At 35.5% G+C, this 18,251-nt stretch overlaps 2 protein-coding genes across 2 annotated transcripts; both read right to left on the bottom strand.

The window, feature by feature from the left end:
* Positions 1-1,325: 1,325 nt before the first annotated feature.
* Positions 1,326-6,798, bottom strand: LOC124644708. The gene is made up of 4 exons (XM_047184219.1): positions 6,622-6,798; positions 5,698-5,899; positions 4,274-5,094; positions 1,326-3,467 (listed from the first exon to the last, which is right to left on the bottom strand). Exons 2-4 carry the CDS (start codon positions 5,891-5,893, stop codon positions 1,974-1,976), a joined length of 2,511 nt encoding a protein of 836 aa, XP_047040175.1. The 5' UTR covers positions 5,894-5,899; positions 6,622-6,798; the 3' UTR covers positions 1,326-1,973.
* Positions 6,799-7,479: 681 nt separating this feature from the next.
* LOC124644367 lies at positions 7,480-17,633 on the bottom strand. The gene is made up of 4 exons (XM_047183679.1): positions 17,624-17,633; positions 13,691-15,580; positions 9,306-9,503; positions 7,480-8,663 (listed from the first exon to the last, which is right to left on the bottom strand). The coding sequence occupies exons 1-4, from the start codon at positions 17,631-17,633 to the stop codon at positions 7,480-7,482; spliced, it is 3,282 nt and encodes a 1,093-aa protein (XP_047039635.1).
* Positions 17,634-18,251: the final 618 nt, after the last annotated feature.

Genomic DNA, 18,251 nt, shown 5'->3' with positions numbered 1-18,251 from the left:
CACCGCTCGTTGCCCGCTCCCGCGCCGCTGTATTCGAGGGCCGGTCCATTTGATTATACGCGTAAGATCCTGCCGCTCCCGCGCCGCCGCCGCTGCCGCCCCGCTGCCCGCAAAATTCGAGGCAGCGGCCTTATAGTGACTGTTAAATTCAGTCTCGTCGAATTCGGTATTCGGTCAAATAACTATTCATGGCAACTCTGATAGAAACCGTGCATTGCAATTTAAAGTGACGACTACTAACTCTTTATTAATTCTTAAGATCATCAATTTCTTAGAAAGTATACTTATAATATAAATAGGTATACCTAGTAATGGCGTCCACGGCCGATTTCGGCCACGGCGGCTGTTCTCATATCAGGAGATCAGCCAGCTGCGCAGGACATATTATAGTGCACGAGCATTTAAACTCATACCTACTACTACGATCGGTAACATCACGTCTAAATTATGTTATCATTTTAACCTGTAGATCTTTAGAAAAACATTTTTGATTAGATTTTCTCGCTTCGAAAAATTCATCTTAACATTAAAATATTTTAGACATTGAGCTGACGAATATTTTGAGGCCACAGGCCATTATTATAATCACAACATGTATAATCTTGATTCTGTGGTTAGAATCACTTAGACAACATAAACGTCCGTTTTTTTGGCAATCTGCCGCAATTAACGGCAATTTTGCCAAGAAAGCTAAGTTTTAAGAAAACTGAGGTTTATGTTGTCGATGCACTTGAGCCTAATTTTCTGAAACATAGATTAAAATTACAAATACATAGAAGATAGGTAGTAAATAGTACTATATAATATATCTATACCAGTGTCTTTCAATACATTTTATCCGTAAGAAGGCATGTAAGTACTCATACCACGGATTAATAAATAGCTCTTATGTATAGAGTATAGAGAGCTTACACATACAAACACTATGTGCATGTAGATTAACACACACAAGCATGGCTTTCGTATATTTATAAATATTAACTTAAATAATACATATAAGGTAAACAATCTTGATAGGACTTCTTACACAAATTCATATTAGACATACAAACTACTGCTTAAAATTATGATTCAATTGATCATGTACCTAGTCTGTTATTTTATTTTTAACTGTCATATCAAGATTGTTTATATTTTGTTAAGTGTCTCCTCAAATGGTGGGTAAGAGTATCCACACACTGAAGACTAAACAATTGTCCCGATCATCATCATCTCCCGAGCTTTTTCCCAACTATGTTGGGGTCGGCTTCCAGTCTAACCGGATACAGCTGAGTACCAGTGTGCCACAAGGAGCGACTGCCTATCTGATCTCCTCAACCCTGGAGTCAGACCTACTGGCTTCTGACTACCCGTAACGACTGCCAAGGATGTTCAATGACAGCCGGGACCTACAGTTTAACGTGCCATCCGAAACAGTCAGTCAGACAGTTAACCTGATGCTTGGCAATTTATTTTTTTAAGAAATTCTTGATTCCATTCAAAGTTTTCAGTCGGCTAAATACCTGATCTTTGTAATGTGCGTACTACCATTCATCTTTATACTGATTTATGAGCCCAAACAAACTATCGACCGACTAAAAGTTTTTAAGTGTGCGGAAACTCTAAAGGTGAGTCTACACGATATGAACTTCACACAGACTTTCATAGAATTTTGTCTGCGCAACCAATCGGTGCTTAGAAAAGTCTGAGCCAATTATAAGTCTGCACAAATATATTGTCATCATATTTTCACTCAGACTTCTCATTTTTACATAGACTTTAAGTCTGTACAGATATTTGTACGAACTTAAAGTCTGTATTGTGTGGACCTACCATAATACTTTAAATTTAAAAAAAAAAAAAATTTAATACAATCTCAAGTGCCCTCCAAAAAACACATAAGAATAGTATTGCAAATAATAATTTCGTTGAATCTGCTGTCTATAATATTTCTCTAGAAGTCTATAATAAGTCACTTCTAGAGAAATTGAATTCTAGAAAACCATATTTTTATTCCCTTGCAATAACTTCTTGTGTTTCTTCTCATATATATGAACAATCTCATTATTCACATCGACATAACTATTACAAATATTGCAATAAAAATACAGATCAGATGTTTTTTTTATATTGTTATATTTTAATAAGTTTTCGTACAATCGTTTGTATCTGTACGCAATTGGATCGGTAAATTTGTCGTCTCGCCCGAAAGTGGTTAAAACGGTTGTATCAATCGGATGTTTGTATTGAAAAGAGAGTGTGTGTTTCTCGCTGTTAATGTGTGCCAAATATTTCTTTTCAACATTAACTTGGCAGTAATAACAGTGGAACTTTGACCCGACACGACTAATCCCGTGGTATTGAAACAAATCGTTTTCGATAGACTGATGTTTTTTACCATTTTTATGCAAGTCAAAATTTTTCGAATTTATCGCTATTTTGCATAAATCACAGTTTTTGACCCCGAATTCGTTTTCGTCAGAACTAGATTGAGTTCCCGCCATTTCTTGATTGTCATCCTCAATTTTTTTATCTTCGATCCGTTTCACGTGGGCCACGCTTTTCATGTGTTTAACAACGTTTCTGTCGTTGTAATTCAAAGTCATGTCACAGATAATACATTTAACTTTATTATCTTTAAATGATAGTAAATCTTTGAATTCTGCTGCTTTTTCTTTGTATAATTCTACGTATTCTGCGTGTTTTTTGCCCTGAACGTGCTCTACTATATTACGGTAACAAGAAGGTAAGATGACTAAACAGGTTTTACACCTAACCTCCATTTTGTAAGGATCTATGTACTCTACTTGGGAGTAATAAAACTCTTCATCTTTATCAGTTATTTCATCATCAAAATCATTATTATTATTAACAGCTGGGTGATCATCTTTCGGCACAATTTTTGGACTTTCTTCTACAATATTTTTTGGGCTTATTTCCTCAATCTTTTGAGATTCTACAGGTCTTTTAAGAATAGTTATTTTTTTAGGTTCGTCAACAGTACATAGTTCTTCCATTTTAGCCTGATGTTTATCACTAGGTATATGAAATTTCATACAACGTTTAGGAACGCGAACATTGCAAATCTCACACTGATTTCCCTTAACTTTAGGTACAGTTACTTTATCTACCATTTTCATATTCTTAACATGATTTTTAGAGGACACATGAAACTTCAAATCACTAACAGTAGTTTTAACAGTACAAATTTCGCAAATTACTTCTTCGTTATCCAAAATGTACATTTGGTTTTCTTCAATCAAGTTTTTAATGTGATTTTTGGTCTTACTGTGTAGTTCGTAAGTTTTTTCTACGCAAACATTGCATATAGTACAAAATAATACGTCATCTGGGTACCCGCGGTGATGTTCAGTAAATGAGAACATGGTTCTAGTAGATTCTAAGTGTTGTTCGCTGTTTAAGTGAAGTTTAGATCCGGTGACTACTACCTCGTTGCATGGGATGCAGTGGCTGGTGAATTTTGAGACCTTGAATAGAATGAAATAATTTAATCAGAAGGCTTTTTGAAAATCTAAAGAAACAACACAGCCTTGAAAAAGACAGATGTTTACATGTTTTATCTCAGGCAAGTGGGTAAACGTGTATAAATGGACACTCAAATTGTGTTTGTAAGATTCGTCGACTCAACCACTACAGACGGCGAGCGAGCGCCCGCATACAAACACTATGTGGATATACATTTACACCTAAAAGTAGAGCTCACACTTTTCAGGATTAAACATATAATGAGAATTAGCATGGCAGGGCTAGAAGTGCGTTAGAAAGTTTCAAATCTGGACTTTATAGTCTGAAATCGATAATCCGCCTCTCGCTCACGTAATGATTGACTTTCATTTCTTCTCTATATGAGAAGAGACATTAAATAATGGCGACCAAAGCCGATTTCGGGTACGGCGGCTGTTCTCATATAAGGAGATCAGCCAGCTGTACAGGACATATTATAGTGCACAAGCGTTTGCTTGGACACAGGTGCACTCACTATTCCTTCACTCTCATAACGCGATGGGACGACAATCCGACACCACCGGAGAGAGATCACAAGCAGGACCGACTGCAACGTGTGCTCCGATGCACGAGTGTATCAATCACCAACTTCTAGGCTCTGGGCTGCTTTGTGTAAATTTCTAAAACCGCGATTTCGGCCTGACCGGGAATCGAACCTTAGCAGTCCCGCTTGCGACAGGTAGTCCAACGAAGCAGTTAAATAAATTGAAATTAAATAACAAACTCTAAAAAAAAAAGAAAAAAAAAAAGATTAAAAAAATATCCTTACCTGTCTCCCAAAATCAGGATTAAGTGGCTTCATAATATTTTTGACATGTCCTTCAGTATAACTATGTAGCTCAGTCCCCCTCACCCAAATTTGACACATTTGGCAATAATAATTTCTACCCAGACATCGCAAGCTTTGAAAATTTTCGGGCGTCACGCGAATTAGATTTCCTGTCTCTATAACTTCTAAAATAATCATCTTATCATCCATTTCTGGTATTAAAACCTTGTATTTTTGAGAAATTTCTTTCAAATATTTTCGAATATCATTATCTGGATCTTCTGTCCTAGTTTCTTTAAATTCGTCAATTTCAGAAATGATCAGTTCGTCATTCTCAGAGGTTTTTGTTACGAGAGTAGGGTTTTTCGACACGTTACTACTGTAAATTGACGAATCGTTGAGTTCGTCGCTGGAAGAACATCTTTCGTCAGTTTCAGAAATGTTGCATTCTGTATCGCTTTCATCATTCTCGTTTTCGGTTAAATCGGATTTTTTTTCGATGTTTATTGTTATAAAATAATCGTAGAAATTATTTATAACTGTCATGTTTTCCTCAGATTTTTTGTGGTATGACGAGTTTTCGTGAAATATTTTGTTTTCTATTTTGATCATTTTGCAACAAGCCTCGCAGTAATACAGATTTTGGTCATCGTTTTCGTCATAATTGATTAGTGACGAATTCATCTGTTTTGTCACTCTTTCTAGTACTGTTTGGTAGATGTTTTTAAGTGTTTCATGTTTATTACTTTGGTTGTGTATTTTAAAATATCTGATTGGTATGTTGTCATTGCATATGTGGCATTTGTATGTTTTTGATGGTTCTGAAATTTTGATTATTTTATTTGTAAAATATCTACCTATACGCCATTTGAAAAGGCACTTAACTAAAAGAGAAACAATCTTGATAAGAATTTTTACACAAATACATATTAAACAAATAAATTACTACTTAAAATAATTATTCAATTTGAATAAGCAATTGTTATTATTGTAGCTACATTGATATTTAGCCGCACTTCATTTTAAACTGAGTTTTCAAATAAAAAAAACTTATCAAGATTGCTTACCTGCCTTTAATTAAATGCCTTCTAAAATTAAGTATAGTCCACTACTCAACATAAGTTAGCTTATGTTCATTAGTTTTCCAAACTATATTGGGGTTGGCTTCCAGTTTAAACGGTTGCAGCTCAATCCAGTTCCAGGGATAACTCAATACCCGTTGGTAGGACTGGTTGTCAGACTTTCTGAATCCTGACTGCTATATGTGTAGCTACTGTCTAAGATGTTCAAATGACAACATTACATTATAACTACCTCTACGTTGGGGTCGGCTACTAGCATCCACAACCCAGTTACCTGGTCAACCCTGGTTATCAGACTTCCTTTAAGCTAGTTATCAATGAAAACAAATGTAATTAACTCACCGATATAACTGTCATCTTTACCGTCATCAGCAACTATGCGCACATGAAAATACTCCGCTTCTCCGTCAAGCCTCCTCGTACTCCATAGAGGTACGGTGTTACCTTGAGGGTTTCTGACATACTTGTTCAGATATGACAGCTCTATACCTTCTAGAGGTATTATATAAGAAGTGCTGGTTGCCGAGATTGGTGTCATATTGTACTGTAAAGAAAAAAACAATTATAAATCAAAGTTTATTTAAATATAACATTTTATTTTTCCAAAAATGCTAGAAAGTTCTGTTGGTTGTCCTTTAACATGTTGGCTAATTATTTTTTTCAAAATATTCTCTTAACATTATTATATGTATTAGATAATAGTTTATTTAAATTGGCCTTTTCAGGCTCTTATGAAATGTCCACTAGTTGCACGGTTCCAAAAAGTAGGTCTCATGGAGAAGAACCGGCAAGAAACTCCATAATATAGTGGTATGTTATGTTGAGTACCTATTTTATCATCATAACTATTTTGCTGTGCCCATCAGGGTCCATACTTGTGACTACCTCTATTATTTTATATTTTCCACCAAATGTACATGTGTATGGAATGCAATAAATGATATGATATAAATAAAGAAAATTTAAATACATGCTGAATTTAATTTTGTAATGCTGAAATTAATAACTCAATTTTTATTCATACAATTGACAAAAATAAGAGTAAAATAATAAGCTATTATATAATATAATATGCGAAATTACAAAAACAAAACACTAGCTAAAATACGAAATTTAAAATCATTAAAAAGTAGATATTACAAGAATTATTTACGTAAACAGTTATAGTCAAAAAATAAAGAAACAAATTGACAACGATTTCACAAATAAAAGTATAGTTTTAATTCAATAATTTCCAAAATTAAAACAAAAAAATCTGCGTCTCACCGGCTCATTTATTTATATTTATTCCGTCGAGAAAAAGCACTAAAACCACTCGAAATATGAATTACCAAGTTCTCAATATTATTAGGTTTAATCACAAACTTGATTATTTAGAGAAATATGTTTTAAATCACCAATTTTAGTTAAATACATGATATCAATGGAGGTCATCCATTTCCATTTTCGCCCGTTCTTTATGCGTATCTGTCAAACTGATAATTGAGTGATGTGAATCTGATTAATATAAACAAACATCGACATATCGGTGTAAGCTAACGACTATCCCAATATTTTATCCATCTGTTGACTAGCTTACTAGAGATAGGAGTTTGACATTAGTTGTATGGAGCTAATGTCAAAATCAGCCAATCTATCTTTAGTAAGCAAATGGATAGATAGAGAATGTTGGGTGCGTCCGTAAGGGTTGTGTTGCACTTTATCGATTTTATCAGATGTACTGGAAACACGGTTTGATCAAATGACAATTTGATTTACATTTTAAATAGTTTTAGTAGCCTAGTGAATAAGTGCCTAACCAAGTACGTCTGTGGGTCCGATTCCAGTCAGGCTGGAACCAATGACTTTTTTAAGTTTGTAGGTATTTTGTAGGTATATCTTGAGTACAATGACTGTGTTTTGGAGAGCAAGATAAACTGTAGGTACCTGCTGTTATTTGTACATTTTTGCAGTCGATGTGGGGAATTCAGAAGCCAGTAAATCTGACAGCCAGTCTTACTAAGGGGTATTGGGTTGCAAGAATAATTTGGGTTGAGGTGGTCGGATAGGCAGTCGCTAGTCATCGGCTACAAGGTACTTCAGGGTAATAAAGAAATAAAAAAACATTTCCTCTTTATTATATTATTAGTAACGATAATTTTGCATTTTCAAACGCAAAGGTTGCGCCGTACTTCTTAAATTCGGATTCACGTATAGCATAGACTCATTTGTCCCATCCTTTTTCAAATCTTGGTTAATCACCATATCCCCATCATTTGTTATCGATATTTCAATCCGTTCAACTGTATCCGGCTCTATTTCCGTTCGCCTCGCTAGATTTTTCACATTACTGTCGCCTAACCTTCTCTGCATTTTCAGGAGCATCTGATTAGCTAATCTCTCGGTGAAAATATCGAAGAGTTTCGAAGACGCAAACCTATCTAGAGTAGCGTTTAAATCGATTTCATTTGATTTGAGGGGGTCTTGTAAGATCTTTTTTAAATTATCGATAGCTGAATTTTCTGTGGTTACATCCTTAGCTGTAGTTTTTTTATGCATTTTTCGCAGTTTTTTTGTGAAGCTGGTGTCGCGAACATTTTCAGTGGCAGCGTCCCTAGCTTTGTCTTGCAAGTCATTTTGTTTTAATAAAGCTTCGTTAGAATCTAGAGTAACTTTCTCTTGTATTTTTGACTCATCTTTTGATGAACTTATCTCTTCCGAGTCTAGATTTGCACCTTGACGTACGATATTGCTAACTCCTTTTCCAAAATCAACTTTTCCGTTTGACAATTTACCTTTTTTGATTTTTACAGTTTTTTTCGATTTCAAATCGCTTTTTCCATGTTTATGTAACCAATTTTTCTTGTGTAAGTGTTTAGAAGAATGTCCTAAACGTTTAGGGTGCTGAATTTTCATTCTAAGAGCGTTAGTACCGTGTTTCTTGTTACTTTTCGGTTTTAACTTGTAAAAATAGTGTTTATTCCTACCAATTTTCTCAAATGGCCCCTCTATTCTTGATACTCGTATTTTTTTAGATTTTTCTGTTGTTATTACTGTAGTAGTAATTAATTCTTCATCTTGGATTTTAAGCTTGTATAATTCATTGTCCTCAGATATAGAATGATCACTATTTTCTTCATTTGTTGAATCTGATTGTCCGTAAGGTTTAATATTGTCATAATCTTCATGAATAACGGGATAGTCAGTTTTTTCTTTCTCAAAATCTTTACGGTTGTCATTAACTTCTTTTGGTAATGTTACTTCAACTGTTTTTTCATCCGATTGTGCATTTCTGTTAACAGTTTGCTCGATATCTCGCGATACCGATTCTTTTGAATCGATTACATTGTCAATTACTGTAACTTTTAAAGGTTTCGTGTATTTCGATATTATTGTCTGTTTTGTATCACGATTTTTGATTCTTAATATATTTTTTTGTTTATCAATTGTTGGTTTTACATCCTTTTTGATTTTATCCTTCTTTGTAGGCACTTTAACGTTGAGTTTTTTCATATTTGAAGGGACAGTCGAGTCCATTTCCGGAGAATCGTTTTCTCCGGTTATCGATTCTTTTGATTCGATAATGCCTGTATTTTTTGATGGTCTTGTGTTTTTAGCCTTTTTTAACTGTTTTGCATCACGATGTTTTACTCTTAATATATGTTTGTGTTTTACAGTCGATTTTATGTCCACCTTTTTAATTTTATCCTTTTTTGAAAGACCTTTTTTTGGAACTTTAGCGTTTACTTTTTCTACATTCGTAGGGAGAGCTAAAGTTTCCATAAGTGGTTCACTTGCATCCTCGCTGTCTTTATATGTTCCTTTCTCATTAACATCACTTACTATATTATTTTTTTTGCCTTTTTCTTTATGGTTGTGCGTTTTATAAGATTCATCGTCACTTAATAGCTTATTTATTTTTTTACCGTTTTTAACTTTTTTATATTTTTTGTGATGATGTTTCTTCTTACCGTCTTCAGCTTTTTGAAAATTAAAAGTATCTTTTCGGGTTTTTGGTGTAGTTAGAGGTTCTTCTAGAATAGCCGTAGGAGGATGGTATTGTATATGTTTTCTATATTCTTTTTCTGCAATGTCTCTAGTTTTAAAAGCTATTGTATGGTTGTCGGAGTTTTTTTTGCCAAAAGATATTTTTATTTCTGATGCCTCCGCTGTTTGTTCGGTGATTAATGTTGAGAAAGCTGTGAATATTGTTTTAGTAAGTAAATAAAAGAAGGTCCCGGCTGTCATTGAACATCCTTGGCAGTCGTTAGGTACCGGTAGTCAGAAGCTAGTAAGTCTGACACCAGTCTAACTAAGGGGTAGTAGGTTGCCCGGGTAAGTGGGTTGAGGAGGTCAGATAGGCAGTCGCTCCTTGTTTCACACTGGTACTTAGCTGCATCCGGTTAAACTGAAAGCCGATCCCAACATGATTGGGAAAAGGCTTATGTTTAACCGATCACCAGATATAGTAACAAACAGCAGACAAAAATAGTAAATGATCACCAAAATGAAACTCGCATTTTAATGTAAAACTATAACCAAAGTTTTAAGACTTTGCTATCCTATTTAAGTGAAATTACTCCAAAATAAATCATGCGTAAGCCAAAAATAGTAAATGATCACCAAAATTAAACCACCATTTTAAAGTAAGATTATAACCAAAGTTTTTAAATTCTGCTATCCTATTTAAGCAAAATGAGTCGAAATAAATCATTGTTATCCCAAAAGTAGTAAATGATCACCAAAAGTAGTAAATGATCATCAAAAAAGTTTTTACATCTTGCTATCCTGTTTAAGTAAACTGACTCCAAAAAAATAAGTTCGGCCTGATAAAATAAATGTAATAACATTATGGGGACCCTTTTCCTGCACTAGCGTGGAAAATTGTCTATTGCATGCCTCTAAACAGTGCGATAAGAGTGTGTTTTCGAGGTAGTGTATTGAGAAACACATTCTTCTTCTTCTTTCTCCTGCCCTGTTCCCAATTTTACTTGGCGTCTTCGCAATATGTCATTTTCTTCCATTTTCCCCTGTCACTCGTCATACTGACACTCACGCATGCATTGCAAGCCGGACACATAACTTAATGTGGCATCATAATACTTTATTTGGTAATAAGCCTACATTTTATGGCAATCACAGTGACTTATTTAGGCAAAAATAATACATTAATTTGGTCGTCAAGAGTTGGTGATCATTTACTAAATTTGGTGGGCGAATACAATTTAAAGTGAAGTCGTGACTAAAATAGCTGGTACTATTACATTTTTAGACTATTTTTCTGGTGTTCAGTAGATATTTCTGGTTACAAAACTTAGGGTATCAAAGCATTTTATGGTGGTCATTATATTTGTTCTCTTGGGAAAAAGGCTCGGAGGATGATGATTTATATAATCTATCTGTTGAATTGCTTACCTACCAGAGATAGAACTTTGACATAAGGCCCGTACCTAAGTTTATTAGATACCAATGACTGAGAAAAGGTGAAGGAAAACATCTTATGAATACTTTTTTTTCAACTTTTTAACATTTACATACCTACATAGATAAAACTTACTTACTATAAAGCAGTAGTACGCGACTAACCATTTTAGCTAATACATTTTTACTATTTATTTATGGTTTAATCTTTTTTTATCACAATATTTTGAGTCGTGAAAATTTTTACTGAAATTTAACTGTATTCACGCCATTTCAAGTCCTATAAATCTTGATAAAGTGTTATACTTATAAACATAAAGAAAAGCTATAAAAATTGATTTATTTCTATGTATTTTAGAATAAAATAAATAAAAAAATCCTTTGTAAATTCTTCCTTTCTTGTCGTGTTTCTATAGTGTGTGTATACAAAAAATTAAAATAAATAAGTACGCCTCGGTTACGGAACTATTATTTTAAAATGCTTAAAATTATTGTGACAATAATACATTTAAATATATAAATAAAAAGGTTTATAATGTTGGGATACCTTCTCATAATGCATCGTAAGTTCTTAAAATTTTCCTTGCCGATTATCGTCCACTGTAGATTAGCCAATTGCGCAGGACATGTTATAGTGCACAAGCATTTGCAGGTTCCCTCTCATCTGAGTACTAGTGTGCCACAAGGAGCGACTGTCTATCTGACCTCCTAAACCCAGTTACCCGAGCAACCCAATGCCCCTAGGTAAGACTGTTTGTCAGATTTACTGGCTTCTGACTACCCATAACGACTGCGAAAGATGTTGAAATGACAGTCGGGACTTAGGTACCTACAGTTTATTGAGCATCATAATTATGACAAGATGGTCTCACATTCAGGGACCTTAACTGATGTTACAAGAACTAATTGTAACTGCTCAAATCAAAAATCGTTCTTTCAAATTTGGCTGCAAAAAAACACTTTTTGCACGTCAGAAATCTACAAAAGATAACAGCCCAAAACACAACAAATCCCACCTTTTAGCTGTGTCATATATTTACTTAACCAATGTTTTCCAGTAATCGCCTTAAATTCAGCAAGAATACCGACACTAGTTGAATCCGAAGAATCCAGTGGTCTAGTAAACCCGTTTCACCCGGAAGATAACCCTAGAAACAAGAATAGCGATTCAGTTAGTGATGAAAACGAGAAATACGAAATATATCTAAGAGCTGAAGCTTTCAGTGAGGAGTACACCACCACGCAGGTTATGAAAGAAGGCAAGAAGTTAATGGTTAATGGGAAATATTATGAAATGGTCACGCCGCCTCAAGCTTAAGATGTTAGGGGCTCCCTAGACTGTCAATATTTTTTTTTAATAAAACGATAAAATCTTCATCATCATCATCTCAGCCATAGGACGTCCACTGCTGAACATAGGCCTCCCCCTTAGATCTCCACAGATACCTGTTGGAGGCGACCTGCATCCGGCGTCTACGATACGATACAATAGATAGAGGGATCTGTCTCATTCTCACGACATTATGGGCGAAAGAGACGCCGTACTCCGTAGTGACTGTACCAGTCATTTATATTTTATTTTTAAAGTACTTCAATCATTATTTTTTTTATTTATAATGTGCTCTACTCTTATTTAAGGCAAATCGAATGATCAGTATAATATTTAAGTTTCACCCGATTTTTCAATCAACTGTTAACTTCTATCTGAGAAATAAAGATGGCGGTTTGACATAATTTCTACAAAAAAAGCTGTCAAAACGTCAACCATTATATTTCAGATCAAAATTATCTGTCGATTAAAATATCGGTCGTAAGTAGAATAATTAGTTTAAACATTATTAATTAAATGATTTTACATAACCAGAATGTGTTATTTTATTTTACTAATACTACTGAGAAGATAGTAAATTTTTAGGTCTACCTCGGTGCAGAATTGGTGTCCCGAGTGAAACTCCATGCATTCGGAGTTACGATTCGATAAGGCTGCGGGATTGTTCGAAAGAGGTACCGCGGCCCTGGTACATAAAAGACCTATGACGGAACACGACGGTTTTTAGTCAGTAAGAGTCTGACACTCCCTCACCGCTGCTAACCCACAGCGGGAGGGGTCATTTGATAATTTTTGACGTCGTTAAAGGTCGATTCGATAAATAGGCTATTTGACACAAATATTTTTCAAATAAGTACAATAGTTTCTGTACCTGTAAGATTACGGCGTTCAAGGAAGCAAACAAACATACATTTCAGCTTTATATTTCTACAAATGTAGATAGATTTTGATATCACGGGGAATCTTTTTCCTCCTGCCCTGTTCCCAATTTTATTTGGGGTCGGCGCAGCATGTTTTCTCCTTTTCTCATCATCTAAGCCTTTTTCCCAACTATGTTGGGGTCGGCTTCCAGTCTAACCGGATGTAGCTGAATACCAGTGCTTTACAAGGAGCGACTGCCCTATCTGACCTCCTCAACCCAGTTACCCGGGCACACCTTCGTTAGACTGGTGTCTGGCTTTTGACTAAATGTTTTCTCCTTTTCTCTTCATAATATATTCGTACCTTATAACATACTGCATTTTTTTTTGGCATAAGTTTTACAGCCGGCCGCCTGCCTGACGCTAACCCTCCTTGGGAATGCTATTGAGGTTGTTTGTCCGCAACCTCGTGGGTAGCCCAAAGTGCTGGTGGAATGCACTAGGCCTTAGCTCCCTTAGTCGCCTCTTACGACACCCACGGGAGAGAGATGGGGAGGTCCTATTCTGACCCGGGATGGTCAGGGATTGGTATCACGGGAAATAAAACACAAATATTACATAACATTTTTGGGGATTCCCAATACTAACGAGAACTTTATTGTTATTTGAAGTATTTACATAACATTTACATTGAAATTCAAAACAAATCTTTTTCTGCAATTGTTCCTATATAATCTGTGCTTACATCTCTTATTTAACCAATCATCTCTAGGTTTCTCAACTATTTCTTTGTTTAGTTCATTTTCCTTTGATTTATCTTCATAATTGTTATCACAACAAGGTATTTTCACATTAATATTATTATTTATTATAACTGACTTTTCAAATTTTGGTTTCGGTGTTAATTCACCATCATCTAATTCTTTTGATATTTCAATATCTGGGCTTTTAGATTCATCTTCAGTTGACACATTTTCTGAACTGTCACAATATTCAGTGTCGTTTTTAATGTCATCTTCCTGCATTGTATGATTTAAAACATCTTTATCTGTTTCAAGTACATTTACTTTTATACTACTGTCATTTTTTTTATTGTCATCTTCCTTCGTTGTTTCAATAACTGGGCATAAAGTTACATCTTCAGGTTTTTCTGTTGTTGTTTTAGGTTTTAATTCCTCATCATCTAATTCTTTTGGCATTTCTATATCTGGGATTTGGGGTACATCTTCAGTTGGCACATTATCAGAAATGTCACAATAGTCAGTGTCAGTTTTAATGATATCTTTCTTCATTGTATGTTTTATAACATCTTTTCCAAATACTTTATTAGATTTTATACTACTTTTCTCAGTCGTAAACATAATTGGATATTTGAAAATGAAATCATAATTTGGAATTTCTTCAGATTCAATATATTTTTCATTAAAATATTCGTCTAATATTACTTTTCTATCTTCATCGTTTTTCCGTTCAATTAATGTCTGAATTGAATTCAAATTTTTACCCGTCGTGTTTTCACCTGAATTCAACATGAGATTATAAGTATCTTCTTTTTGAATTAAATCGACGTATTTTGAATCGGCAGCTGATTTTGATTCTATGTGAACTTCTATGGATTCTGTTGAATTGTTATCTGCGTTAGATTGGTTACCTAAAGGTGGTGTGGCATGTATATTTTCTAAATTATCAACTGCTGTAATATCTTCTGCTTTCTTATTTATATCGACTTCCAAAGATTTGACCCTTAAAGTATGTTCTGTAGTAAAGGCATCCTTTTGTTCATCTTGTCCAGATTCATCATCATTTCTCCTAAGAGTTTCACCACTTATATGATCAGTTTCATCACTATCAATGTCATCGTCATCACCAGCTAACAAATCAATATGCTGAGTATCGTAATAATTGCGCAATTTCTCCTCAATATTTATAACATCTTCGCCTTTTTTTCTAGTACTGCCATGACTTTGATCACCATTTCTCATAATATTTAAGAAATAGTCTAATAAATGATCAAGTAATTTCACTCTTAAGTCTCTTATGTTGGTCAAATCTGCACTTCTTCTATCAATACCTTCTTCGACGGTATCGTCATCATCTTCAGCTACGTTTGGATCAGCATTGCGACTTTCCACGTTTGGAATGACTAAATCTAAATCATTACTTGGTGATACAGTCTCTTTTATATCAATTTCTGAATCTTTTTCAACGTCAGTATTAACCGTTCCATTATCGCTGCCATTTTTGATCAAATACGGTCCATAAGTCAAAATATATTTTGGATCTACTGGCTTGTATATAACGGTAGAGTCTGCTTCACTATTTCTAGCTGTCAAATCTTTAATTATTGCATGTTCTTCAACAGTATTTGGTACATAAAGTATTTGAAGATTTTGATTATTTTGAAATTTACTTTCTGTTGTAGACTCTTTTCTGTCTATACCTTCATAATTGTCATTTGAATGATCAATTTCAGCATTTTCTATATTATGTGAATCTGTATTTCCAATTTCTGATGAAGTGAATTCTTTTTCATTACTTCTTTTCAGTCTGTCGTTTTCAGACGAATCTTTGCAATGTTTGTGGTCTATTGATTTGGCTAGGATGAGTCCAATTTGCAGTATTACGAGTAAAGTGACTGAAAGAAAAGGTTAGAATATAGGTTTTTATTAAATAGCTCGTCAAAAATATAGAAAATACACCCACGTCCGTGGGAACTACTGCCTGTACCTTGATCAAATAAAGCCTATGTTACTCGGGAAGGGTGTAGCTTTTCGACATAATTTTTGAAATCGGTTCAGCAGTTTCGAAGCGTTAGGTTTAAAAACATTATTCCTCTCTTTAAAATTATTTATCTTTAAAGATCAGATTGCGTTGTATGGTTGTGAAACTTGGACGCTAACTAAGCAGGATATAAGCAGACTGGAGATTTTTGAGATGTGGTGCTGGAGGAGGATGGAGAGAATTAGCTGGACGGAAAGAGAGAGAATAGGAGTTAAGAGACAACTATTGCATAGCATAGAGAACAGGAGAGGAAAAAATATGGGACACCTTATACGTCACGACGATTTTATAAAAAACATCGTGGAAGGGAAGGTCGAAGGAAAGAGGGGAAGGGGTCGTCCAAGATATAGCTACATCAAGCAAATTAAAGAAAAGGTGAAGGTTGTGACGTATAAGGAAGTTCAGGAGTTTGCGCTAAATAGGTGAAAATGGAAGGAGCTGCACCGACAAGAGCTGGGCTCTTAAATTAATAATGAAAGATCGGATAGAGAAACAATCTTGATATGGCGTTTTATTTCGAAATTCAGTTAAACAATAAAATAGGCTAAAAATCTATGTAAGTAAATACAATAATAACCATTAATCAACTATTTAAAGGAGAAGTTAATTTTGTTTAATAGCTATATATTTGCGTAAAAAGTCCTATCAAGATTGACCTTTGGTTATTCGCCTACCCAAATGGAGTGTAACCAAAATGCTTTTAAAGATATCCAACCAGTGGGACCCACAATGGGGCGTACCAAGGCCAAAGCCTGTCGGGGCTGCGGGATGGTTCGCGCTCATTACCGCGGCGCTGGTACATAAAGGGCTTAAGAAGGAACATGGTGGGGTTTAGTCGGTAAGAGTCTGACACTCCCACGCGCTGCACACACAGTGAGAGGGGTCATTTGATGAAGTTACATAAAAAAGCGGTCTAAGTGCCAGTCGGCCTCGCGCACGAAGGTTTAGATCTATTTACGAAATAGTACCAAAATATATCCACATTAAAAAAATATATATTTCAATTCTCTTTCTAGGATGACAATATCAACTGTGACTGTGTCAACAAAAGGGTTGAAAAAAACCTAAAATATTGACAGTAGTAACACGGGCAATTTTTTCTTCCCGTGGTACTACGAAGCGGTTTGGTAGTACCACGGGCAAGAAAAACTGCTACTGGTAGTACTATTGGTAGTACCACGGGCAACCAACGTTCCGTACCAAAGCAAAAATGAGCAAAAAAAACGGCCAAGTGCGAGTCGGACTCGCTCACAAAGGGTTCCGTTATTATTATTATTATATCTAGCCTGTAGTGTCCCACTGCTGGGCAAAGGCCTCCCCATCTCGCTTCCACTCTTCCCGATCTTTCGATCGTGTCCACCAATCCGGACGATAGGCGTCTAGTTCGTCACGCCATCTCTTCCGGGGCCTACCCCGCCGTAAGGGTTCCGTACCAGAGCAAAAATTAGCAAAAAAAATCCAAAATATTTATTTTATTCTAGGTTTCAGTATTTTTTTGTTATAGCGGCAACAGAAATACATCATCTGCGAAAATTTCAGCTCTCTAACTATCACGGTTAATGAGATACAGCTTGGTGACAGACGGACGGACGGACGGACGGACTTAGGAGCGAAAACAATAGGGTCCCGTTTTACCCTTTGGGTACGGAACCCTAAAAATCACGTTTGTTGTATGGGAGCCCCCCCCCCCCCCAAATATTTATTTTATTCTAGGTTTCAGTATTTGTTGTTATAGCGGCAACAGAAATACATCATCTGCGAAAATTTCAGCTCTCTAACTATCACGGTTAATGAGATACAGCCTGGTGACAGACGGACGGACGGACAGAGGAGCGAAAACAAATTGGGTCCCGTTTTACCCTTTGGGTACGGAACCCTAAAAAACGTTTCAGCTTACCTAGTTTCATTATTTAAACTGTATGTGTCACGTACAACCAGAATACACGAAACTGATGTTGGTACTAAGTATCATTAAGAGAAAAACAAATAATCAACTGTAATTGAATTAGAGAGACCAATGATTATGAAAATATAGATGCGATAGTTCAAAGTGCCAGGTCAGGCAACTTTTCTAAGTTTGTATGTACTTTCTAAGTATATCTTAGACACCAATGACTGTGTTTCGGATGGCACGTTAAACTGTAGGTCCCGGCTGTCATTGAACATCCTTGGCAGTCGTTACGGGTAGTCACAAGCCAGTTGTTTGACACCAGTCTATCCAAGGGGTACTGGGTTGGGTTGCCCAGGTAACTGGGTTGAGAAGGTCAGATAGGGCAGTCGCTCCTTGTAAAGCACTGGTACCTACTCAGCTACATCCCCAACATAGTTGGGAAAAGGGCTCGGAGGATGTTTGATACCTACGATTTTGTTCGTGGCTTTTACGAGGTAGTATTGCAAGCATCTTCTAATACCGGACTAGTGGCTAGATATCAGGGTTGCTTAATTTTTATTTTATTTTCACCTGCATCCCGACAGAACTTTATTCAGTACTCGGATAAAATATAGCCTGTGTTACTCGGAAAGAG

This window comes from Helicoverpa zea, chromosome 30 (assembly GCF_022581195.2).
Source record: "Helicoverpa zea isolate HzStark_Cry1AcR chromosome 30, ilHelZeax1.1, whole genome shotgun sequence".
Classification (NCBI taxonomy): Eukaryota; Metazoa; Arthropoda; class Insecta; order Lepidoptera; family Noctuidae; genus Helicoverpa; species Helicoverpa zea.
This window is presented reverse-complemented; position numbering and strand designations above follow the sequence as displayed.

Bases quoted from the DNA above. Each gene is read 5' to 3' on its own strand.
- LOC124644367 (XM_047183679.1), bottom strand. The intron at 9,504-13,690 runs GTAAGCACAGAT...CCGAACAAACAG, and splicing joins TGATTGGTTAAATAAGAGAT to CGGAGGCATCAGAAATAAAA. The intron at 8,664-9,305 runs GTAAGAAGAAAC...TCGATTCAAAAG, and splicing joins TTTTCAAAAAGCTGAAGACG to AATCGGTATCGCGAGATATC.
- LOC124644708 (XM_047184219.1), bottom strand. From the start codon at position 5,893: ATGACACCAATCTCGGCAACCAGCACTTCTTATATAATACCTCTAGAA. The intron at 5,095-5,697 runs GTGAGTTAATTA...TCAAAATTTCAG, and splicing joins TAAAGATGACAGTTATATCG to AACCATCAAAAACATACAAA. The intron at 3,468-4,273 runs GTAAGGATATTT...ATTCTATTCAAG, and splicing joins ATCCTGATTTTGGGAGACAG to GTCTCAAAATTCACCAGCCA.